Genomic DNA, 25,382 nt, shown 5'->3' on the forward strand with positions numbered 1-25,382 from the left:
TCGCCGCGTCTCACACATCTCTTTCCGCCGCTCTACCCCGCTTCGTCCTTAGGTGCTTTACTTAAAAATTCCGTTCAACGGAATTCCAGCGAACTTGAAAGAAGCTACCACGATCTGTGAAAATCATCATCGATGGTTTTTACCACAATTTCTTTTATCGTCCTAAACATGTGTCTCACTTAGGCATTGTATTCACCGCTCTATTCCAGTTCAGTATATGGAAAGGCCAGTTCACGGAGTCTCAAATACGACTTGGGTGTTGCCGTAAGAGTATACGGCACTGTATACGGTAGACAAACACGTATATGTATACACTGCATGCGGAACTGCCACTATAAGTGTGAAAGTAGCCTATAGATTGTCTACACACGTCAAATAGACTGTGCCGTCTGAGACTTATTTTCTCATCAAATATGTCCATGCTGACGCGTTGTTTGTAGAAATTCTGCAGAAAATTGACGTCGGAAGGGTAGAGTATAACACAGGCTTTCTACTGACTGGGCGAAAGGTACGCTACCATAAGTAAAACAGAGGTAGACTCACTGTAATTTCAAGAATTACACGCCCACGCAATCCGTGGACTTCTGTGTAACAGTCCACCTATGCACTGCTGAAGTGCAGGTCTTTCGTAGCAAGATTTATGAGAAGCATTGCTCTTTAAACTGTCATTTATCTAAATTGCGCAGGCTTAAGCATTGCATCAGAGAATGGTATTGTTTCGCGGGACAAAGGGTGGTCAATGTGATGCATGGTTGTATTGTTTATTCACGCTGTAAACATTTCGCAAGTGCTTGGCAGAGAGGAAGAGAGAGCAAACATGCGGTGTAGTGAAACGTACGAATGAACGAACATGAAGGCTTGACAAATGGGCTAAACATCAATACATTCACCGAAGCTTAAGCACGACTTCAATGTAATTCTAAGGCAGGTCGTAAGATACGAAACAATTATCCAAATGACGGCAAGTACATGTATTTGTCGGCACTCGGGTACGGATTCGTCAGTACAATAGTTTGGGGCTTCATATATAGCCCCTTGACGTGCAGACTGTTTGCATCTTTTACCGGAACATTTGTTTAAAGCAGTTCAGTATTAAACAATTAGAGCAAGCTCAATTTATTACGCATTATTTAGAGTACATAGAGAATTGATCATTATCAAGGGGGACAGGTAACTAAGCCTAAATGTTGTGGTTGGAATGCTCACCGCAGGTAAATTCGTTTGAAGACAAGATCTTCTTAGCTCACTTCACAAGGAGTTTGTGTATCTGGGATCTTGGTATCTTGCAAGCACTTTTAGCAAAAACATGGCCATTTCGCACCTCCAGAGCGTCGTGTTGAGTTTAAAATGGTATCAAAATCCAGTGTCAACGACACAAGAAGGGTGAATTTGTTACAGAATGGCTAAAACTAAAGGCACAGGCGTAATTACATGCCAATACAGTCAAAACTTGCCCACTTGCGCTATACTCCTGTAAAGGGTGCATGACCGCAGATATACGCATGTTGAGGCGAAGCCTCCGCACGGCACACTTTTTTTTTTTTTTAAATGGAGCGAGTTTGCTTGGACTTAGCAGGGCTCACGCGATGCCGTGGTGTTCGGAAGCTGGCTTTGCCGGTGCCCACACGAAGCGAGCTCACCTTAGGGCGAAATGAATGGTACAGGCGTAATAGACCATATGCGTAACCTGAAAGCTCGCTTCCCCACTTATCTTATTCAACGCAGCCAAGAAGGCGAACCTCGGGCTAGAATCTCAATTGAAGTGTCAACATACCGGTTAATTATACCACTCCTGGCGCTGTTCGTTCCCTGCACAGTTCAAGGATTCAAAACGTGTTTTTCAGCTTTATCATTGCTGCTAGCTGGAACGCGGCCATCTTGATTAGGCAAAGTTAGCTCTGTGGGAAAGTGAACTTACAGACTTTTTCATATTGTCTATTAGCGCCATTATACCAGAAATTAGCCACATTGCGCCATAGACTGCACCATCTCTAGCATCGACCCACGCCGTCTCCTGGTCAAAAAAGGGTCAACGAAGTGTCGATGCTAAAGAACACAAGGTCGACCTAACTACGCGCGAATTATGCGGATTAGGTAAGATACGGATTAGAAGCGAAGACTGAACATAAAGAGATAAAAACAGACAGCTTAGAGGCGTATAATCAACATTTATTCATACTCATTTCAATCACCATAGACATCGACCTTATCTTCTTTAGCGTCGACACTTGGTTGACCTTTTATTTTTGAGTATTTTGTTCGTTTAAACCAAATTTTCCCGTTGGCAGTTTCCCGAAAAAAAGAAATGAACCGTGGAACTGAGAAATTTAGTTGAAATAGTTACTGCTGTGTAATGGCGTGGCGATGAAAAAATCAGCCGAAAAGAAGCTTCACAGTAGAATCTACAAGCATGTCGGACGGCTGAACGTTGTACTAACCATTACTCACATGCTCTCTAAATACCATGCGGGCAGTTCGAACAGCGAAGTGTTTCGTTTGGTAATTGTAGTATGAAACTGTGTAATGTGGAAACACTGCACATTGTTGAGTTTTAGCGTGTAGAGGCAAGTAAGAACGTGTAGCGCAAGTGCTCGCTCAAACCAAGAAGACTAGTCCAGTGTTGACTGCGAATACAAGATAAGTTAAAAAATTCGACACAACGGGATAGATTGCAAGTAAGTGAATGAATGAATTGATGATAAATGAATGAATCAGCAATAAATAAATAAATAAATTGAAACAATGAATAAATACAGAAGAAGGCTAAAGCAGGGCACTTCAGAGCAAAGACGACAATGTGCCCAAGATTAAGAAAACAATTAGAGTTCAAACTTCCTGCTTTCAATGCTGTGATGAAACTCCTGCAGAGTAATGCGGATGCAGATACGTATCGTGCTTTGGTTGCCAGACAATGGCGAACCCGCTGCAAGACTGTCGTGCGTAAAGCAGCAGACACGTGGTATGCACGATGCGGCGTCCGGTATGACATGTGGCAGGTCCGACAGGCGGCTGTTGGAGGCCGCTGCTGTAACCTGCTGCAACCTAATGACACCTGTTGTAATGTTGCTGGAAGCGACTGTTGGCATTACAGGACTCGTACCTCTGAACGCACAAGCAATCGAAAAACGTGTCATGTGTACTTAAAAGAATAGCAGCGGAAGATAAGTAGCTGTGCTGTTATACAATGGGGCCTGTTTATAACGGTCGTTAGAGATCAGCACTAAATCAGTGTGGACTGCTCTAGTAATCTTTAAATTCTCAAGCGCTATTATTCGGCGTAGGAAAGTTTGTTACTGTAGGAGAAATCGAAGGCCTAGTATTCTGCTCAAGATTCACGCCAAAAGCGCGGTGCCTGGATGTCGGTGTGACATCATGGATTTCAAAGTACTCTCGCGTTTTTGCGCCGATTAATTTTTTGTGTCAAGGAAACATAAAAATTTCCAATACTGAGTCTTTCGTTGCTTTATAATGCTTCGAAATGCTCGCTTATCGACTGATAATTAACCGCTCCCGATCAGCCTCTGTATAATCCTATGACGTCACGTCATAGCACGAGAACTAGTGCACCAACTTCAAGGTGGCGTCGCCACCTGGTTTCCCGCTCTTTCAGAGAGAGAGAGAGAGAGAGAGAGAGAGAGAGAGAGAGGGAGTAATATAGGAAGGCAGGGATGTTAACCAGTCAATAGTCTGGTTGGCTACCCCACGCTGGGGGAAGGGAGAAGGGGAAGCGAGAGAAGGGAGAGAGAAGGTGTAGATACGTGTACGGACAGCACTTGAATTAAAGACGCTCGCGCAAACCAGAAGTTCTGAGAAAGCATAGAAGTGGCTTCACTTTCAACCTTTTGCTGCCTTGCCGAGCGTGCGCGCATGGCAAGGCTAGCTTTTCTTTTCTCCGCGTCCAAGCAGTGTAAGACGTATCAGTCCAAAGTTTAGCGTGGTATTCCTTCTTCAGTGATTTCTTGCATATCGCAGCTACAAAAGGCCACAAAAGCGCTGCTGCGATATTTGAAAGCGACCGGATTGAGTGAGCGCCTGTGATTCGGACTGAGTGACCGACTGATATCTCCAGTGGACTTTCTCTTCTTTTCATCTTTCCGTCCCCCTTTCCCTTTCCGCAGTGTAGGGTAGCCAACCGGGCTCAGTGCTGGTCAACCTCCCTACCTTTCTTTTATCATTTTCTCTCTCTCTCTCTCTTGTATAGTGAGTAACGAAGCCCTGTGCTCACTGTGTTGCCACTCTCTTCGGCGCCAGGCAAGGAACTGCAGAACGTCAGCGTGGTCGCCGTCAACTCGACCGCGATACGCGTCCGCTTCACGCTGTCCAATATCCTCATCGGCCTCGTGGGGCACGCCGAGCTGCACTTCACCACGGACCCGCTGACGCCTCGCGAGACCTGGAGCACGCAGAAGTTCGCGCGGCCCAAGAGGCTGTTCGACACGGCGAACATCGAGTACTACCTGCCGGGGCTGCGTCCGGACACCACGTACTTCTTCCAGATACAGATCATCATCGACTCCCTCCAGTCCGGCCCGGAGAGCCAGGTCTTCAAGCTCACCATGCCGCCCGGTGCGTACGCTTTTGGGGTGGACGCTTTGGCGAGGAGACGTTGTTTCCGCGGTTTAGCTGGCTCATGCTTTGCGAAGATTAAGCTGGTCTCTCAGCTGGATTGACACGACGGGCCGAATGACTGGTTTGGCCTGCCAGCGAGCCTGGTTATGGACCTTAAGGGGGAGTGGCATGGTAAACAGACCAGAGTATCTATTTTTAGGTTTTAGCGCCAAAACGTTTTGGGCTACCCAAGGAACAGGGTAGTTACTGAAGTACTATAGCGCCAAATAGACGACACAAGAAGAAGAGACAGTGCTCGTCCGTGTGTCTTCTTCTTGTGTCGTCTGTTTGGAGCTATAGTACTTCAGTAATATGCACCAACTAGCCGAACAAAAAGTTCAACAGGGTAGTGCAGTGGCGAGCTGCGAGAACCAATACAAGTCATTTAAAAATGGCGACAAAGCCGTGCACTCTTGTATTTACCTGAGGAAGCCACTGGGAACGCAAACGCCGACTCTATATTGAAGCTTCATTAGAAACACGTAGATAAAATACCACAGACTCCAGAAAGAGAAAACGAAAAGTGGAAAAATACCAGCTAGGCCCACCTTCCCGTATACTTAGGTGAAGTACTTTTATTGCTTTGCTACAGAACCTACGACGACGACTACGGTGCCTCCGCTGCTACTTCTGGACATGATGATGGCCGTGAACAGCATCGACCCGCACACGGCCAAGGTTTCCTGGAGGCCACTGGACAGCCGTGAGAAGAAGTACGTGGACGGCCTGCAGATTCGCTACAAAATGAACGGACAGGATCACGCGCCCTGGAAGACCACGCCCATGATCCACAGGTAAACAGTGTGTATCTATGAATCGCGCGCAACGAAAACAAAAGGCAAGGAATGACGAACGCTGCGTGGAAACTGAATTTTTGTTGAAAAATATAAAGCGCGATAAATGGTGTAGTTAACGGATTACAGTTCGGGCACTATTGACATGTTTAAATGTGGGATCGTTGCGTAATGCGAACCGTCTATCGGACCGGAGAAGACTTGGTTTAAGTTTTTTAGGGTCATAGACACTTTTGGAGAAACGATACACAACTGCGTTTGCGACATTTTACAGTTCTACATTACGTAACGATATCCACTGCATACTGGCGAAACTGTCATAGAGAAGCCGAATGCATACTGATTGCGTTCAATCTAAACAAAACAGCTCTTAAGACAATGTTGCCGCGCGTGCTAAATAGTGGGCGCGGAATACCTAACAAAACATAAGTCTAAAAAACAAACAAACAAACTTCAGTCTAAAATATGCACCTGCAGAACATGTACACCGGATGCGACTAAACTCCAGAAAATACAGCACTAAGAACAATCACTGTGGTGCATAAGATCTGTGAGTTTACATAACTACTGCTAGGACATAGAAACGAAGCGAGTGTGACGAGGTCAAGAATTTTCAAGCAATGAGCCCTCCTGTTTCGTTAGGACCGCCGAAGCTTGATTTACACGTTTTCGCGTGCTTTAGCAATTCAAAACACATCGATAATTTTTACGCGTGCTCTAGTTGCAATGCCTTTCAATTACGATTGTGTACGTAAGCTTGCAGAGGTGTCGTAGTTGCGCTCCGGTTAAAGTTTGACCACCCGGGGTTCTCTAGCCTGCAGCAAAGGCATGGTGCCGACATACGCTTTTGAGTTATTGCCTTGCTTTCCTATTGGAGAAACGGACCGTGGCAGCATCCATACGTGTAATCACAACATACTGCGAACGTGTGTCTCAACAAAATTAAAATTTGCACTATTTAACCTGAATCAACCCACTGTGCTTAAAAATTGGCAGTGGCTTAGCTCGGCTCTGCCAGGATATACGTAGCGAAAGCTAACGCATAGCATGGTTAGCCTCGGTTAATCTTGATTGCAAGTCCAAGTTAGTCTGGTTGTCTAGCTATGTTGCGGTGTTTAGCCAGTCGTTTGGCGCGCTGTTCGTCTGCTTCCTGGGCGATTCCTCTTCATCTCGTTCCGATGTCGATTCCAGGCCTCCTCCTGCTTATCAGAATTGTCGCCGTCCATGCTGCCGCCTCAACTGTGGTTCCGGCGCACGCGAGCTCTCCTTTTCGATCCTCCAACATGTTATCAGGCATGCGACGCAGCTGGCGAAGCGAGCGGAGGCGAACGCAACGAAGAGGAACGCGATGTGACGTCATGTCTCTCCTCGGAGCAGGGCCATGGCAAAATCGCAAGTTCGCGGCCAGTAAAGCTTTCGCTTTAAAAGACCTCATTGCAACTTCAGAAAGGCAAAAATGGTGAACTACGGCTATAGCGATAGCATAGCGAAGATTTTGTTCCGCCTCGACAACTTTGGAAATTCTGCCGTAATCAAACAAATTTAAGTGTTTACTGTTGCTTTTATTGAGATGGAGAAACATCAAACATAGCCCGCGCAAGGATTCATCGCGCCAGCGAGATCTTCCCAAAAGACATTCAGCTCACTCTCATTATGGAGCTTCGGATAAACTGCGAGACTCCTAAATGGCATTGCCACCTGCAGAGACGTGCATTTTCACTGCGTCCGCCTTCATAAAGCTCAACCGGAAAATCGATGCGTGCTCTCGAGCTCCCCGCCTCACCTAACTGTCCAACTGAGTAAACCTTCGACAGCTTATTGCGTCCTGCTGCCCGAGAGACAAACAGCTCCGGGGTATAGCTCTTTCGCGATGGGCTATTGACCCTGGCTATGTCATTTACAGCCTGATTGCCTCCCGGGTTCTCTTCCATATCCAGTGCTATGCAGAGCCTTGGCGTACGCAGAAGAGACTCGTTACCGTGTGTATCCGAGTATACCTCAGAGTTTGTCGCCACGTAGTGTTGTAAAATCAATCAATCAATCAATCAATCAATCAATCAATCAATCAATCAATCAATCAATCAATCGATCGATCGATCGATCGATCGATCGATCGATCGATCGATGTGGGTTGATCTTTATAGAGTCAAAACAATGCCCACATAAGCCCGATCAACCAAGCCGTGCCTGAAGTCGCTTTGAAATATCGTGCATCGGAGAAGGTTATGTTGGTCACGGTCATTCTGAGCGTTAACAATTTCGACACTGGAAATAGATTGCTGCTAACTTCATCTCGCCTCCCTGTGATCTGTGAAAACCTGAAAAGAACGTGTACCTTATGAAATTGAGATCAAGCGGTTGTATTCTATCAGGCTGCCGTAGCGACTGTTTGTCGCGTTCAAATTTTCTTTAGTTTACTCGACACTTACATGATTTGTCGTGTCTACCATACAGAGAGCTTTGATAGTCATCGAAATCATTCTGCATCGAACGTTTTGTGTGCGATCTAAGCCCAAATCGGTGAAGTCACTCGTGCTTGAACTATGTTTCTTTTTTGGCGCGGGGACTCGATCTTCGTACGATATACGACCTGCGTTTAATCAAATGCGGCGCAATGTAGCCATCAGGCAAGGGGTTTAGTTTCCCTTCTCTCGTTCTTCGAACATAAGGGGCTCTCGTACGTTTGCGGGCAGCCTATATGCGAACGAACGCGGTACACTTCGCAGGGACCGGACGTCGTACCTGCTGCAGGACTTGGAGCCCAGCGCGTCGTACCTGATCGATATGCAGTTCGCCGTGCCCGAGGGCCTGCCGACCCGCATCGAGTCGTCGCAGCACGTGGAAATGAGGACCGCTCCGGTGCCCAAAGGTGAGGAGTTGAATCTGCCGTGCCTCGGGTCGAAGCTAGCTCAGGCTTGCACTATTAGAACTGGGCATTGCGGAGCCTTGGTTGTGCTCCGGGAGCGTTCCATGGGAATCTGCAGAGACCAAAACCAAGCAAGAAAGGAAAAGCGGCGTAGTAAATATTTGTGAAACCGAGCACGAATTGTCGATCCATGGCGTAATTATTGCGTCAGTGGCCGTTGCAGTCTTTATGCAACTTTTTTTTCTTTCTTTCTCTCTGTGTCACAAGAAGCACAAGAAAGTGTGGATAGATGTACAGTGGTGAAAAACGCTCCACGATGTCCCGTAGATGTGCCGATAATATGGCAACTGTCAATCCAAACGAGTACCCATATGAGAGGGAGAAAAGAGGGAGAGGAGGAGGTTAACCTGCGTTATACCGACGCTTAATGGTTACTCTGTTCATGCGCTGTAGACCATGTCCGCTGACTAATTCTACAAAACTGCGTTTATAAGTGTACACAACTACAGTTGAATTGCTAGATAACGAATACGCATATGAAAAATTATCTGCCATAACAAAGAAAATTTAGACAGCTTATCGCAGGTATTCGCGAGTAACCACTATATGCGTACAATGAATATTGTATATTACGAAGCCATTTTCGTGTAGGTTAAGATTTATCAAGATACGAATCTGAAGCTGTACCTGTTTCACAGGCAAGGAGTTGCCGACGTTGTATCTGTGCAAACGTCTGCATCTATACCTTGTCAATATTTAAAAATTAAAGGCTCGTGTAGCACGGAGCGTTCGGGCGCACGCTGTAATGGCTGAGACATTATTGATCATGTTTGGCGCCTAGGCGTATTTAAGTGTACGTAGCTCATTGTCAGTGGTTTTTATCATTGCCCGCGTCGTTGTTGTTGCTTTTGGTGTCGTTATTGTTGCTCTTGTTTATTAATTGCGAAAGACGGGAATCCTGTCTACTGAGCAGCTAGCAGTCCCAAAATCGTAGCTACAAAGCTATAAACAAGATTGATATAGAAGGAATTAGGGGTAACGAAAACTTTTCACATTGGGTGTAAGAAAAAAGAGAACTATCACAGTACATAGTCACAAATGTATAATCATCATACGCAATTCACATTCATGATGCAATCAATGAAAGGCACCTGAGCCTCCAACGATGCCGTCAGTGTTGAGTTGTGTTCCTATGTGCTTCGTGCAGCTGATATGGTGCGCATGGCCATGTTACACTTACAGGCTGCCAGCAGATAAAGAGCTGTTTTCCGTAAACTGAAACAATAAAGCTGATTTCTGACGGGTACCTCATATTCAAATAGGGCTGTACGAAGGGTAATTTGATAGATGGAAATATAGTCAAATATCGAATACTTTTCAAATACTCTTCGCATAACGAATGGCAGTGGTCGCAGTTAATGTAGAACGATGTTCGCACCATAACATTCGCAACGCTAGCTCGTTTCCGTCATTACACTGCGCGTTATGAAGCGTTGTTCTTTAAAAACACAAATTGAGCATCAGGAAGAAATAAGCAGTTTGTTCACATGCACAGGACTCTTCGCAGAGTGTGAATGATGGCTGTACAGTCGATAAAGTGTGGCTCCCTAGACGCAGCAGCCTGCTTGGCTACGTAGGCCGTTGTGTTACATGCCTACGTTTTGCCAGCAAGAGCGACATTTGTCGCACTTTCAGTCCAATTTTATGTATGATTGCGCACAGTTGCGTTTTAAAGTAGTCAGAAATCACTAAAAGGAGATGTTCACAGTTACAAATGATGAGCATTTGATTTGAAGACTGAATCGTGTAAGACAGAATTTGAAAGCGTTTTTTGAATGTTCGTTCGTACGCGCCTAGATTGAAGTCATCGCAGACGGTTTTTTTTCCAAGTTCTAAAAATGAATCGCTGCTTCCTCGCGCAGACGAGTACCAGTTCGAGTTAATCGTGAACGTGAAGAGGACCGAGCAGTACTCGGCTTCGCTCGTGATGGATGGCATACCGGAACCCATCACCAAGTACGTGCACGTGTTCAACGTCATGTACAAGAGCGAGGCGGCCGCCGAGCACATTCAGCGCTTCATGGTGCTCAAGGAGCCCAAGATCTTGCTGGAGGACCTCAAGCCCGGACAGAGGTAATCAATCAATCAATCAATCAATCAATCAATCAATCAATCAATCAATCAATCAATCAATCAATCAATCAATCAATCAATCAATCAATCAATCAATCAATCAATCAATCGATCGATCGATCGATGAACCGATCGATGAATCAATCGATGAATCAATCGATGAATCAATGAATCAATCGATGAATGAATGAATGAATCAATCAATCGATGAATGAATGAATCAATCAATCAATCGATGAATGGATCGATCGATGAATGAATCAATCAATCAATCGATGAATGAATGAATGAATCGATGAATGAATGAATGAATCGATTAATGGATGGATGAATGAATGAATCAATGGATGGATGAATGAATGAATCAATCAATGAATCAATCAATGAATAAATGAATGAATGAATGAATGAATGAATGAATCAATGAATCAATGAATAAATGAATGAATGAATCAGATAGTTAGTCAGTCAGTCAGACAATCAGTCAATCAGACAACCAGTCAGTCAATCAGTCGATCAATCAGCCAGTCAATAAAATTTGTAAAAATGTGTTTTCTCGTGTTTAAACATTTACGAACGTACTTTACTGGCTCGCCCACATTAAAGTGCACCAATACAAGTCCAGTTCATTCCGACAGTTGTTTCTGGGATGGTGATAGATGTCATGAGGCTGCTTGTGGCGCATTGTTCGTGCAAGAGGGTTTTGTGGCACTGCTTTTCTCACACTGCGGTTGCCCCGTCACGCAGGTACAAGGTGTGGGTGGACGCCTACCTGACCAACGGCAAGACCACGACGTCCAACATTCTCGACTTCCACACCAAGCCGGGTCCCCCGCCGACCACGACGACGACGTCGACCACGACGAGCACGACAACCGAGTCGAACGAGATCGAAGGTAAGAATCAGTTGTGCAGCGTGGCGCCGCCAAATGAGATGACAAGGCTTATTCCTACTAGTAAATAGAACACTATCGAGTTAGACTGCCTGGCCTGGTGCCACAGGCTTCTTCCTACTACTAAATAGAACACTATCGAGTTAGACTGCCGGGCCTGGTGCCACAGGCTTCTTCCTACTAGTAAATAGAACACTATCGAGTTAGACTGCCGGGCCTGGTGCCACAGGCTTCTTCCTACTACTAAATAGAACACTATCGAGTTAGACTGCTGGGCCTGGTGCCACGTGATCAAGTATAGGTGGTGTGTACAGTACTATAATTTGAGCAACTAATCCTGCGCTGCACCCGAACCTTTTCCACTGCTTTCCGTGGGCACCTGCATGACGAGGCAAGATTCTATACGCGATTTGCCCATTCGCAGACGACAGATTCAGGTCGCAGGTGACGTCGGCACCGAGATTTTCATCTCACGCGTGACGTGGGTATTGCGAGCGTTTGTGGCTCGCTCGTACACGAAAGCTACAAAGAAGGAACAGATGCGCTGTTTTCTGCCTGCACTGGTAGCTAACTTCGGCGCAAGTCAGGTGTTTCTTTTTTTGACCATGGGGACGATCTATCCGACAGCGTCTCTTTTTACAAAAGCTGGGCCCCCTTCGCACACCCGCAATTTATTTTCATCTGTTTGTTTACATCATACTGCAGGCCTTGCGGCCCAAGCAAGATGGGTAAAGTACACTGACAAATGCGCAACACAAAGGCTAGCGCCCTAACCTAGCATTACCAGAAAATGAAAGTGCAAGCAAACAATAAAACAACACAAAACAGCAATTTGACTTCGAAAGAGCTATTGAGAACCCGAGTTTCAAGTGATTATCCACGGAGTTTAAGACGCCGAAAAGGCATGGCATTCCATTCTTCGATAGGATCACTTATCACGTATAACGTCTTTGACAACGTAATGAGGCGCACACTACAGACCACTGCTCCGGACTTGGCTAAACGGGTGCGTGGGCAACGTAAAGGCAACACGCGCATCGCTGCTTGCACGGCGACGACTTACAATAATGGAGACGTTTTGTTTGCGCGCTGTGCACGAAAACGAGGATTGCGGGCCTGCTACTCTCGGAGGACTTAGTTTATTTGCAATATAACATGCATGCGCATTTGGTTTTGAGGGCTCCGTACAATGCGATGCACTGTCAAAGGGAACGTGAACCTAATATTCCGTATCAATGTGGACATTTGGGTGAGTCAGCTGGCTGCCATTTTGCTCGCAGCACGGCAAGCACTTAAGCAGAAAGAGAGAGAGAGAGAGAGAGAGAAAGAAAGAAAGAAAGAAAGAAAGAAAGAAAGAAAGAAAGAAAGAAAGAAAGAAAGAAAGAAAGAAAGAAAGAAAGAAAGAAAGAAAGAAAGAAAGAAAGAAAGAAAGAAAGAAAGAAAGAAAGAAAGGAAGAAATAGACAATGTTTTGGCTCCTTGCTCGGTGTCTTTACGTCGGTGTTGTTCTATAGGTGAAATAAGTGCCAGCAGTCTATGGTCGATGACAGCTGTCATGAGGCGAAAAAAACACGCCAACAAATACATTTGTGCATAAATGTACGTCCGAAGAATATCGGCAGCTTGTTTTCAATATTGACGAAGAAATGCTTAAGTTACGGTAGCTTTAACACCGTTGATGAGTTCCCTCGAACGTCGACCACACTGCTAATGCTTAATCGCCGTCGTGTTCGGATCGGGAACTGGACAGCGAATGATGACGCACCCTGTCCTCCTTTCCCTCCTCCCCCTTCGTCCCCAACAGACAGCAAAGCCGTGGCCCTGCACAGCGTCCACCAGGACAATAGCACGGCCGAGGCGTACTACATCGCCCTCATCGTGGTCGCCATCGTCGCCGCGGTGGCCGGACTCGCGTTCGCCGTCGTGCTGGTGTTGCTGCTGCGGAGGCAGTCCACGGCCAAGGCGCCCATCACGCGGAACCCTTCCGAGTCCGCGTACGACAACCCGACCTACAAGGTGCGCGAGATCCTTACGCTTTTTCTTTTTTTATTGACGAGCGTGTTTTTCTAATCCTAGTGAATGTCGCGCGATCGAGTAATGAACAAAAACGACGAGAAAAAAAGAAAGAAGGATGCGGTAGGCCGAATGAACAAATAAGGGAGTCAGCCAGTTAGTCAATCGTTTTTGACGGACTGCTGGTCAGTGAAGGATTGAGCCAGTCAATCAGCGATTCAACAAATTTTATGAAGATGCCGACCCCGGAATGAGCAAGTATATGAGTCGGTGAATCGGCGACATTTACCGAATTACCGGCACTGATCGACAGAAGTAACCAGTGAACAAATCGATTAATTTGTGAAATTTACCTAATTATGCATCAATGACTGAATCATACATTCAATGAAATTGATCTTATTACCAATAAATAAATAAATGAGCTTCTCAATCAGTCGAATCGCCCCTGGTTGCGCGGCACGACTCAGCAGCATAGCAGACGACCGAGCCAGCCGGTGTGGGCGCGAACGTTCCAGAGAAGTCACGTGACTGCCACGTGACGGCGTTCTATGTCATGATGCTGCTATGCATACACCTCTTGATAAATGAAACCAAAACTTGCTCGTAGAAAAGCTTCGGAATGAAATAATTAGGGGACGCTTTGAAGCTTCCCAGTATATAATCTTGTGGTATTCTGGTCGACAACCTTAAAAAAAAAAAAGAAACAAAAACTAGTACAGCCGTGTAATAGCTTCTCTAAATCACGTAGTTCAATTATGGAAATCTAAACACAGAACCACAATGAACCGAACGTTTGCTGACAGTGAAATGACTGTTTCGATTATTCTTTTTCCTTACAGACTTACGATGGAGAGAAGCCCGAAGAGAAGAACGGAAATGTGCAAGCATGACTGCGCAACTAGAGAAATAGTCTTCACGCTGAGCGTTATTGTAATATAGCACTAGTACATATATAAATATATATATATATACTGTAATGTTAATAATTTCCCCCAGACACATGATTGTACATACAATGACAGCAAGAGTGACGTTATAAGCATTCTTGCTTTTTCCCGTGAAAAAGAAAAGAAAGCGCACAACTAAGAAAATGACTGTTCATTTGCTGGTGGGGTCGTATTTTTTTATAGGTAGGACGACATCTCTTGGCAGTCTTTCGGACAGTACTGCGCCAACTGCATGTGTGTGAACACAACCAGCCAACGTGGAATGCGTCGATCGAGATTAGATATGTTCAGATTGAACGTGTGTTGACTTGCCTACAGTTTGGCTGTTGCCTTAGATCATGCCAACGGAGTGCCCGTATGACGAGATCCGTTAGGATGGCAATTTAGAGCATCTGACGATGTTCGGGAGAGTACCGAACCAGTTCTGTTTAGTCATAGGCGATGTTTTTTTTTCCCTGGGACGCATATTTCCAAATATTTGCTTCGTACGTCTGAGCCCGTGTACCTTCCTATATACCAGTGCGTACAAAAGGTCATGCTGAAGTGCAAAAGCTGACTGTTGCTTACATAACACATCAAACATTGTTAGACGGCAGCTGTATAGTTGCATATTATTTTTTCTTAGTCTCCTTTTACGCCGACGTTGTGCGCCTGTAGGCTGCAAAAGTTATTGTCACGTGACCCACAACGACTTACAGTGGACCCTAACCCGACTGCTTCGTCCTCGCTTTTGAGGAGGAGCAATTCTGCCATGACGAAGCGACTTTTGTTGTGTTGTGATCAGTGATGGCATGGGTGCTGTACTCGATACTTTGCTGCAACTTTCACGTACTCATATGCACTGAAACGGTCAATCAGCAGTTCTGTTTTAACGCAACGGATGTCACTTTCCCAAATGCTTCTGTACATAAAACTATTTGTCCCGAGTTTTTTTTTTTTTAGGAAAGCCGCACGCGGTGTTACCGGCTTTCGGCTATGTAAAGCCAGCAAAGGAGATTTACATGTATTCCTTCAAATTTGCATAGTTCGTCGAGGCCACGGCTTACAGACAGTGCACGTGAACAAGTATCCCTGCTTTGACTCAACGATAACGTTTGCATTGAGCCACGTCTATTAGCAGGCTGCTGACTGCCTGTCAACATCGTTTTACATTACCCTTGAGATCACAGATGAAAGCTTCCCTAGACTCATACCTTTGTCACCGGTGACTTTTGTACACTGCCAATTGCAAGCCGCCTGACAAGAAGAGTCGGCAACTTTCCTTCCACTACGTCGACCGCATTGGCACAATATGTCAGTGTTATAAAAAAAAAGCCTAACATTTCATATCAGTGTGAAAGGTATATATTTTTTTCTTGGCTGCCATTTCTTCTGTAACCGTTTGCCATTCTAACACTGCTTGAATGAAAGTAGCGTTCAATATGAATGGTCGGTGTGTCCCTTGTTCCTTCGTAACTACCACTTAATTTTATTTGAGACCGAGCCAAGCTTGGGCTCTTGTTGTAATGCCATACAGAGTGTGTTTAGGACTACGCTTAATAGATGTGCTGTGAGCTGTTGTTTGACATTCCGAATGCTGGATGCGTGTTTAAAAGGTGTGCTTGCGTTCGTCTAGTTTATTGTTTTGCTTTTTTTACGAACAGAGAACGTTGCCGTATCAGTCTGTTTCAATTGTTTTTTTTTCTTGTTAAGTGGTGAGTCGTGTCGGCTTAGCACGTTGTGCATTTGTGGAAGCGCTGTTCTTTACAGCCCAAGATTGAGTGAAGCGTGTGTCTGCGCGTGCGTTGTGATTGTACATATTAAATGTTATCAAAGCTATCAGAGAACAAAGAAGAGTACGTGTCATCACGTGTTTTTTTCTTGAAAGAGAAGAAATGTACGTGTGTATGACGTGTACAATAAATCTATTGTGTGAAAATAAATCTATGTAGCTCTCCAGTTCTTCTTTTTTTTTTTCCTCTTCCTTTATCCTCGACAGGTGCGCATTTCCAGAACAACACTCATAATTGGGTTCGTGCTATCACAGTTAGCGAAAGGAGTCATGTTGCCGGACAGTAAAGACAGCGGGAATAACCGTTCACGATGAAGCGCGATGATAATTATATACAGATCGCAAGAAAAAAAAGAAAATATAGAGCCACCAATATACTTGCACAAATGATTTGCTTTCGACAAGATTTGAAGCTCAATATTAAGTTTGTCAAGTAGATAATTGGATAGTTTTATTACCGGAATGTATTTCTGATTTGTTCTGCAGTGTGCGATTGTGTTCTACGAAGAAGCATATCTTGTTTCCCTAAATAGCACATTCGAAGAAATCGTTGGAATACCGGATGACAAGGTTGTACTGAAGGCGCTCGCTTTCTTTTGATTTGAAGGGCATTCCGCTCTCAGATTTTTGTTTCTTGTAAACCAGTTACAAATATAAGTTTGTCATCTTGTTTCCTAAACGAACAGAAAGTGCCGCGGTAGTTGAATATGGCTAAGGTACGAGCTTCCTTAACAAAGTAGGGTTTTCTTGTTGAAAAGAAAAAAAAAAGATTTGATTACCCTTTAATTTTGACGGCTATTCATTTTTATATAATATTCGTACGTGACAATATTATTACCTATAAAAATTAAGTGGCAATGCAGCGGTAAATGCGAGGGAATTTCGTTAGCATGACGTCGTACCTCTTTCAGATATAACATCTGTGATTTAAACCACGTTTACCACATGAACTCACTCGACACTATATATATTTAAATAAATAAACAAATAAATAAGTATATATATATATATATATATATATATATACACACGCACACACACTATGCTCGTCCACCCCCTCTCTACCTCTACCACGTGACCGACTTCCCTCACTTCACACACACATTTATCCGCTTTGTCACTCGTAATGCTAACGCATTAAAAAATATGTAAGACAGGAGACGTCCCAGGTTCGCGAAATGGAGAGCAAGGTCAAGTAAGGAGAGTAAAGTCTGCACATATTCCTGCAGGCACACCGGAACATACAGATGCAACAGGCTAAGACTAGTTGCACCGTCTACTATTCGAGTTCTGACACATGCGCGTATACCTATTTCCAAACACGTATAAGCGGCCGTGACACGCGCCGAGATGAAAAGGCGTGCAAATGACGAAAACACAGATGACATGAAAAGTTCAACGGGGAGTGTAGGCAAAGAAATCCTCGCTCTAAAAGCATAACGGAATGAAAGCAACGGGGTGGCATAGAATAAAAAAAACATCTGCCGAAGATTCGGAATGTGCGTTTTAAAATGACGCTCACAGAAACAAAAGTCGAGAGTTTAAACAAGTAGACGGATATATCTTAAAAACCTCGCAAGAAAAAATAAATGCACAGAGGCATGGCTTTGGGGTAACGAAAAACCTGTCTGGTACACTTCGGCGAACAGTTTTACCGATGAATGTTTTTTTGCGAGAAAGGATGCTATGCAGCTGAAAATAAAGGCAGATGGTGCAAACTTCGAGTTGATTTGAATTTCAATGCAGTAAATTTATGCATCTGCGAGTGAGCACGCGCTGCACGTGGCACCACGATTTACATCGCGTTGTGAACGCGTGGCCGTATCTTTTTTTTTTCCCGCTTGGGTTGCCACGTGGCATAACGTCATAAAGGAGATAAATTACCCGCGAGTCAAACAGAGAAAAGTAAAAACGTTTCTTTCACGTACATCTCGGTTGGAACACTGCTGGTAACGATGGTTTCGTCAAGAAGGCGACATCGAACATAGAATGCCCTGGCACTTTGCTTTGCTTAATTTTACGCATACCTTTGGTACTCGGCTGCTGTGACGTTCTGTTGCTGATCAGTACGTCGCCGGTCCGACTCCCGGAAATGGCGGCTGCGTTGAGATTACGGCGGATTGCCAAAATATAAGTCATCATCATCATCAGCCTAGTTACGCCCACTGCAGGGCAAAGGCCTCTCCCATACTTCGCCAACAACCCCGGTCATGTACTAACTGTGGCCATGTTGTCCCTGCAAACTTCTTAATCTCATCCGCACACCTAACTTTCTGCCGCCCTCTGCTACGCTTCCCTTCCCTTGGAATCCATTCCGTAACCCTTAATGACCATCGGTTATCTTCCCTCCTCATTACATGTCCTGCCCATGCCCATCTCTTTTTCTTGATTTCAACTAAGATGTCATTAACTCGCGTTTGTTCCCTCACCCAATCTGCTCTTTTCTTATCCCTTAACGTTACACCGATCATTCTTCTTTCCATAGCTCGTTGCGTCGTCCTCAATTTCAGTAGAACCCTTTTCGTAAGCCTCCAGGTTTCTGCCCCGTAGGTGAGTACTGGAAATACACAGCTATATAATATAAGTAAGCAAACATAAAGAAAAATGAACTGTTCCGATGTTTCATGTACAGTGGAAGCAGTGACATGACAGCTGGCGCAGTATTACGCGCCGTAAGTCTTGAAAGGGTGCGTGCTGCGTCTGTTGGACTAGACACTCGCAATTGGCCACGACAAACCTTCTTTTGAGAACAGAATTGTTTTTTCCGCGGCGACAATGGTCCGAGCCATCTTCGTTTGTTGGATGGCGCTCTCCGAACTGGAGAAACTGATTCCCCCCCCCCCCTTCATTTTTTTTGTCTTGTCTTTCGTTTGTTACAGGTGGCTTCGTTTTAAGTTCTTTCGCTTTGGTAATGCCTTAAGGGTACGCTTCGGAGTAAGAGAGTGAGCTTCAGCCAATCATATCGGCTTGCGGCGCGACCGCATTTTTCGAGCGTGTTATTCTTTTTATGCGAAGCATATTACGAGGGCTCAACCCAGCTCCTCAGGCGCGGCGGTGACCATGAAATCACGTGACACCGTGACGTCACGACAGAGGAGAAGTGGCTTTGGCTCAACTCTTGCAAGACGGGCTGGGTGGGAATCGAACCAGGGTCTCCGGAGTGTGGGACGGAGACGCTACCACTGAGCCACGAGTACAACGCTTCAAAGCGGTACAAAAGCGCCTCTAGTGAATGCGGTGTTGCCTTAGAAACGCGCTGTTTCTAAGGCGTGCGTCTCTTGCTCAGGCGCACATTTCGTTGCCGCGCCGAACGCTGCTTTGCTCGACGCTCACCGCGTCCAATGCGGGGCGCGTAGTCGCTGCCCTGTAGCCCATTGTCTTACACCCCTTGGCGGGTCGACGGGAACGCTGTCGCGTTCCACTCTTGAAGGCGAAGAAGTAATGCATGAGTTGTTTCTTCGTCTAGCCGAACCAAATATAGCCAAGCAACAGCAGTTCACCAGGCTAAACAGTGGTTCAACAACTAAAATAAAGGCTAGTATGCTTCGCATCCTGGGCTTAACCTTACCTAAGCCACAGCCATTTTTTCTTTCTTCTTTTCTTTTGCTTTAACGTGGCGTTACGAGGGGAATTTTTTTTTAACAAAAGAGAAAAAGACTAAAGGCAACATGTTTGGCTCACAGTTATAGAGAACTGGAGTTCGAATCCTCCCGCGATCAAGTGCGGAGTAAAAAAATAGTAGATATATACTTCTTTCTCTCTAAACTGGCCGAACAGAGTGGGGTTCTAGACACTGACACCGCCGGCAGCAGCGGATGTCAAAACGACAAAGGGAGCGAACCCGCACCAGCTACTGCTATACCGTATTCACTCACATAATGCTGGTACTCTTCTTTTACAGCTAAGCTGTACATGACTAGGATCCCAGGATTCTTTCGCGTCCGTCGACAGGTAACTATAATCATCAGTGCCTCATACCACCGTAAGCACGAAGCACATACACCATAGAGAAACATATACCTACGTATACTTATGACACTGGAGCCGTTTCACGGCCGAGCAAGTAAGGGCCTGACCAACCGCCAGGCGGCGTAGCAATGTCCGCTTCCACTTCACCTCAAAGGTACACAGCTTATCATACGTCTACAAGGTTAAGTCCGCGTGTTCCGGTTCCACAAAGGCGTTGATGCTGCCCCGGTTTTGTGCCGCTGGTTACGCCCACTCCACCGTGCTTTTCAACGCGACGCCTCACTTTTTTGGTAAGTTATTCCCATGTACCTGCAGAAATAACTTTGCCGTCTCTTGCGCTAAGAACATTGCCAGCAAGTCGGTTGTCATGCTGGGTGAACTTATTTTGGACGTGTAGTATGGAGTATGAGTCGCGATGCCCGTTTGCCGTGCAGCCACCCGTTCGTTTTTGCGCCGTCTTTTCCGGAAGAGCATGTGCGTTATTACATCATACGCGCAACTTTCCAAAAGTCACTCGCACTACCTCCTGTTTGAAGCACAGAATTTGTTATCTGTGGTTCACCGGTATCATCACACAGACGGTTGATTTAGTGCGGCTCGAGCAGTGTAATGCGCATTTGGGATTGCTTTGTGAAGGCTGTTTACCTCGCTGTATGGGCGTGATCCATGCGCCTGCATGGGCCGGTTTGCAAGTGTCAGCTTTACTTGACACGTTGCTTGTCATGGCTGAAACATTCTCGTCGTGGTCTGTGCCTTTGGTCTGTGTCTGCGTTGATCAAGGGTGCAATCCAGTATTTTTTTAATCTGCGAATCCCAGTGTCAACAAGGAAAAATATTTTTTTTTTGTATAGAACCACTGCTTCCTTTTATGTGAAACTGAGAGAACCGGGTGAAAAACGGCAAAAAAAGAATTGAAATAGCAGCTGCTCTGATGGCATGATTTTTACAATTTGCGTGATCTAATTCAGCCTTGCTTAGCTTCTTCGAGAAGCTTAGCGGTTCTTCTGGTAAGAAGGCTGCGATTCGCGAGATTATTGCGACTATATGAACGACATGCTTAAAAATGAAATATTAAATCTCTTGCACAACACTATTGAAGACGTAGTTGAACATTTTAGCAGCCAAAGGTAAACTAGAACATAAAGCATTGCTACCGAGACCAAAACAGAGCTAAACCACGCCTCCAAAATTGCAGAAGACAAATGACAGAAGACGTTGTTTAATATTTTCATGTGCCAGGACAAGTCAGGCAGCGCACACATTTTTTATGCAACATTTTATCAATACCACTTTAGTGTAATGAAATCTGGCATGTATAAGATATAGTTTTCAACCAAGACGCGTTTTCAACCGGGCAAACGTTTAGTAATTTCTTAGTTAAAGATTAAGTGCTCGCCTCTTGAAAAGTCATGTTTCTTTTTCTTTTTGCAATCATTGAATATATTGTTTCAGCTTGCACCTTCTATGGAATTTAGCCAATGAACTTATGGTGAAGAGGACATTGAACATACATGCGCGCTGAACTAAATGACAAAGGCTTTAGGGATGTTGAAGATGAAACGCGTTTTTCAGGAGGCCTAATGGTTTCCGCCATTTAATGGCATGTAACCCACCAGCCCACTACATGACGCTTCATGTAGCTTTCATGAAGTTTTCGAGCCTCTTGCCTGAAGCATACGAGTCGTTCATGAAATGGCCAAAAGAGGGCTCGAAGGGCTCTCATAAGAGAAAAAGGTATGTGTTATATATATGCTGCCATCTGCATCGTTTGATGGTTAAGACATTATTAAGTAGCTTATCTCCCCTTCCCACTGCTAATGGAGCCAAACAACACATCTTCGTCACCTAAAGGCTAGGTTATGCAGCCCCCAATCATGGCATGACTGACTGCTGCTTATTTTGTCTAATGGATACTTAGAATAACGAGAAAAGCACACATTGGAAGAAGAGTTGTAATGACTCCCGTAAATAGCTTAGGCATTTTTATAAAAAGAAGACCAAACACAAAACCTTTCCTTGTGACAGTTGCATACACATGAAAGAGACCTGTACTGCCTCGTGGTAAGCTTTGCGGCGTTTCGTGGCCCCCGATATTCAACAACATACGGCAGCCGCAGAAGCTACCCTTCTGCAAATGCAGCTGGTGTTCTTAGGCTTGAACGGTGCCTTACAAAACGAGGTATCACCAGTTCTACAGAGCTAAAAAAAAGAGAACCGCCGTTTCACTTGGATGAAGCATTCAAAACATAACAAGGTTAGACGTTGTGCTTGAGATGGCAACGCTGTGTTGTAACACTAGGTCACGGCCACATAGCACGACACAGCAGATCGCACCGCTGCTGTTGCGCGGAATCAATGGAGTCGTGCAGCGTTGTAACCAGGCGTGTCACAACGCTGGCGTTATGAAAAACTCCGGCAGTTGTGTTGCACGAGTTGCACTTCGGTGGTGCATGAGACGAGACCGAGGGAAAAAGTACAAAAGGAAATAACTAGAGATAAGTATCTTGACATTTACAGTCCATTCCTCTGAGTCCAGTGTATGCATTACAGTGCGTCACGCACACTTATCGTCAACAGAAACGCAAATTCAGTAGCGTGCGACACTCATGCCAGCGGCGGAAGACGAACGCTGTAGTGGCTACACGGTCGAGAGGAATGGATGGAGCGTGAGGGCACGGTCCACGGCGGAAGTAACACACTAGAAGGGAGCGTCACGTGACAATCTTGAAGCCTAGTCATAAAAAAAGAACACAGGGGAGAACTAGGCCCTATTCTAGTGGTAGGCAAACTACAGATTCTAGTCGGCTTGCTTTGGTTGCATCTGCGGCGGGCATTTCGGAACAGAATGCTACGTGTGAACACGACCAAGAACCTTAGACTACTACCACGCGTCAACCACGCCCTTTCATCAGAGCGCATCCCGAAGTCGACACAGAGTTGATACCGACTGTGGACGGGTCCACAAAAGGACCATCCACCTGTACCTGACAGCCTGAACTAATGATGAAAAAGGCCAACGTAGAATGGTACCGAAGACCGGCGCAGATCTTGGGTACCCAGGTTGCCACACGGTCACCTATTCCGTTGAAGAGCCAAGCCCCAGCGCAAAAGATGACCGTTTATCGTAGAGATGGACTGCAGCCATGTGAGGGGACAGTGGTTAGTCTCTATGGTGAATCTTGAACCAGTGATATAGCAAGCTAGCTTCTGCACCGCCCATACTATCCAGGTGCATTCCTTTTCTGATGCACTGTATGCTTCCTCATGAACTGAAAGCTTTCTACTGCCTGTTAGATACGGGACCTCTTCCTGAGCTTCCTTCGAGTTCACCAGACCACATCGAATCGCGTCACACCTAATTAAGGGGCGCAGAAGCACACATACCACGTTCACGAGGCGCGGCATGTGCAAACGAGTTGGCGCCCTCGACCTTGTGCACCGCAGGTGGAGTTATTCACTGCTTGAATCTTCCCGAAAGTTTAGCGGGAGCCTGGCACTGTTCCAGGTAACGTGAGTCCAGAGGCAAGATGGCTGCAATGCACCGTGAAGCCCTGGCAGCAATCATCCCCGTCCGCCTTTGTCACGGAAGTTGCAGAACCGGGAAGTCAATACCGCAGAGAGAAGTAAGCACTCGGACAATTGGGGCCCAAGGAGAGACCCTCTCCGCCGGGTTCGACACAATCGCACGGGTGCTTACCATTGGCCGATAATGGCGTCACCTGAGCGGGCTCGCACACTGGCCGAACGTGACGTGACTTCGAGACGCCGAAGTGCTTAAAAGGGAGAGACCGGGAGCAGCAACAGAGCATTCCTTCAGTCATCTCTTTCGAGCTTCTTGCCATGGGCCGCATCGTCAGAGTTGCTGCCGGCCCGTAATGACTCTATGACTGCTAATTTCTTGGTCCTCTCACTGTAAATACTGTAAATAAACCTCCAGTTTCTCATCCCAAAGTCCTCCTCCACCTCGGCCAACTCCCGCACCCAACGGCTAAGTGCAAATATCTGGAGGACAGCAATAGGGATTGTCCTGCAGATCCTGACGTGGCGTACAGAACAGGGTGTTCGTTCTCGTCATCTCTCTAGTGACAGAGCACCCCCATACCCCTGTCGCTGAAATCACACTGAAGAATGAATGGCTTGAAGAAGTCGGGCGCGTTTAACACTGGCTGATTTGTTATTGCGTTCTTCAGCATACTAAAAGCCTTTTCTTTTGCATCATCCTACTTTACCGTTTGTGGTTCTATTTTTCTTAGAGCATCCGTCAAAAAACTCGCAATCTCGAAATACTGCGGGACATATCTTTGGTAATAACCCGCCAAGCCAAGGAATGATCTGATGTCCCGCTTGGTGCGTGGTTGCGGGAAGTTCTCTATTGCAGGTCCGTTTAACCTCGGAAGGCCGACGATGGCCTTGCCCTATTACATGACTTAGATCAGCTACGTCCGCGTGCCCTAATTGGCATTTGTGAGCCTTAACAGTTAAGTTGGCCTCTCGTAGACGACACAGCACGGTTCGCAGGTGTTGCATATGGTCGGCCCATGATGAAGAAAAGATTGCTATGTCATCGAGATACGGAAGTGCAATGTCCTCCATTGCTCGTAGCACCTGGTCCATAAAGAAGCAATACGGCGCATTCCTCAATCCAAAGCTCAGGACTTTCGGACGAAAGGTTCCCATCGGGGAAATAAACGCCGCAAGCCTGCTTGCCCTCTCGGTCAACAGAACCTGCCAACAGCCTCTGACTAAATCGAGCGTAGAGATGAAATTAGCACTGCTATCTCGATCAAGCCTTTCCTCGATATGCGGTATTGGATATGTTTGGTCCTTTGTGATTAAATTGAGCCTGCGGGGTTACGGCTCCTTTACTGGGACCTTAACCAAGACAAGAGGTGAGGTATAATCACTCTCTCCTGGCTCGATTGCACCTAGCTCTAATATCTTGTTTATTTCAGCGGTCATGACTTCACGTTGACGAGGCGAAACGCGATAAGCTTTCGAACGAACTGGGTCTGACGAGGTCAACTCGATATCATGAACGATCGCAGTGGTCCTGCCCGGTGTGTCTGAAAATACATCTTTAAACTCAAACACGAGTTCCTTCAGTTCGGCCATTTGACTGGAATTCAACTCCACCTGTTCTACTAACTTGTCAATGGTCTCATGAATGTCGTTTTCCTTCGTCACTGCTGTTCGACAGGCATTTCCTCAGGTTGGTTAAGGGACATGTTCACACTGGCTTTCCTCTGCCTGTAGGGTTTAAGTAGATTGCTATGGTACACTTGTGGTGTCCTTCGTTTTCCCGGAACCATGATTACGTTGTTTTTTGTTTCAGATAACTTCTGAATTATGTCAACCGGTCCTTTCCATTGAACCTCTAGTTTGTTTC

At 45.7% G+C, this 25,382-nt stretch overlaps 1 protein-coding gene and 1 long non-coding RNA gene across 6 annotated transcripts in view; both read left to right on the top strand.

Annotated features, from left to right (window-relative positions):
• The window catches only part of LOC139047968 (putative epidermal cell surface receptor), a 171,497-nt gene extending 155,303 nt beyond the window's left edge, over window positions 1-16,194 (top strand). For all 5 annotated transcript variants that reach the window (XM_070522193.1, XM_070522196.1, XM_070522197.1 and 2 more), the window contains 7 exons: window positions 4,252-4,566; window positions 5,201-5,402; window positions 8,129-8,271; window positions 10,191-10,401; window positions 11,149-11,297; window positions 13,098-13,309; window positions 14,149-16,194. In XM_070522193.1, coding sequence (XP_070378294.1) covers window positions 4,252-4,566; window positions 5,201-5,402; window positions 8,129-8,271; window positions 10,191-10,401; window positions 11,149-11,297; window positions 13,098-13,309; window positions 14,149-14,199 — 1,283 coding nt within the window. In that variant the 3' untranslated portion in view covers window positions 14,200-16,194. The remainder of the gene's footprint in view (window positions 1-4,251; window positions 4,567-5,200; window positions 5,403-8,128; window positions 8,272-10,190; window positions 10,402-11,148; window positions 11,298-13,097; window positions 13,310-14,148) is intronic.
• A 3,955-nt stretch (window positions 16,195-20,149) lies between these two features.
• Window positions 20,150-25,382, top strand: part of LOC139047405 (uncharacterized) — a 28,651-nt gene continuing 23,418 nt past the window's right edge. The window contains exon 1 of the long non-coding RNA XR_011507144.1: window positions 20,150-20,286. This is a non-coding gene — a long non-coding RNA (uncharacterized lncRNA). The remainder of the gene's footprint in view (window positions 20,287-25,382) is intronic.

The sequence above is a fragment of the Dermacentor albipictus genome, chromosome 7 (assembly GCF_038994185.2).
Source record: "Dermacentor albipictus isolate Rhodes 1998 colony chromosome 7, USDA_Dalb.pri_finalv2, whole genome shotgun sequence".
NCBI lineage: Eukaryota > Metazoa > Arthropoda > Arachnida > Ixodida > Ixodidae > Dermacentor > Dermacentor albipictus.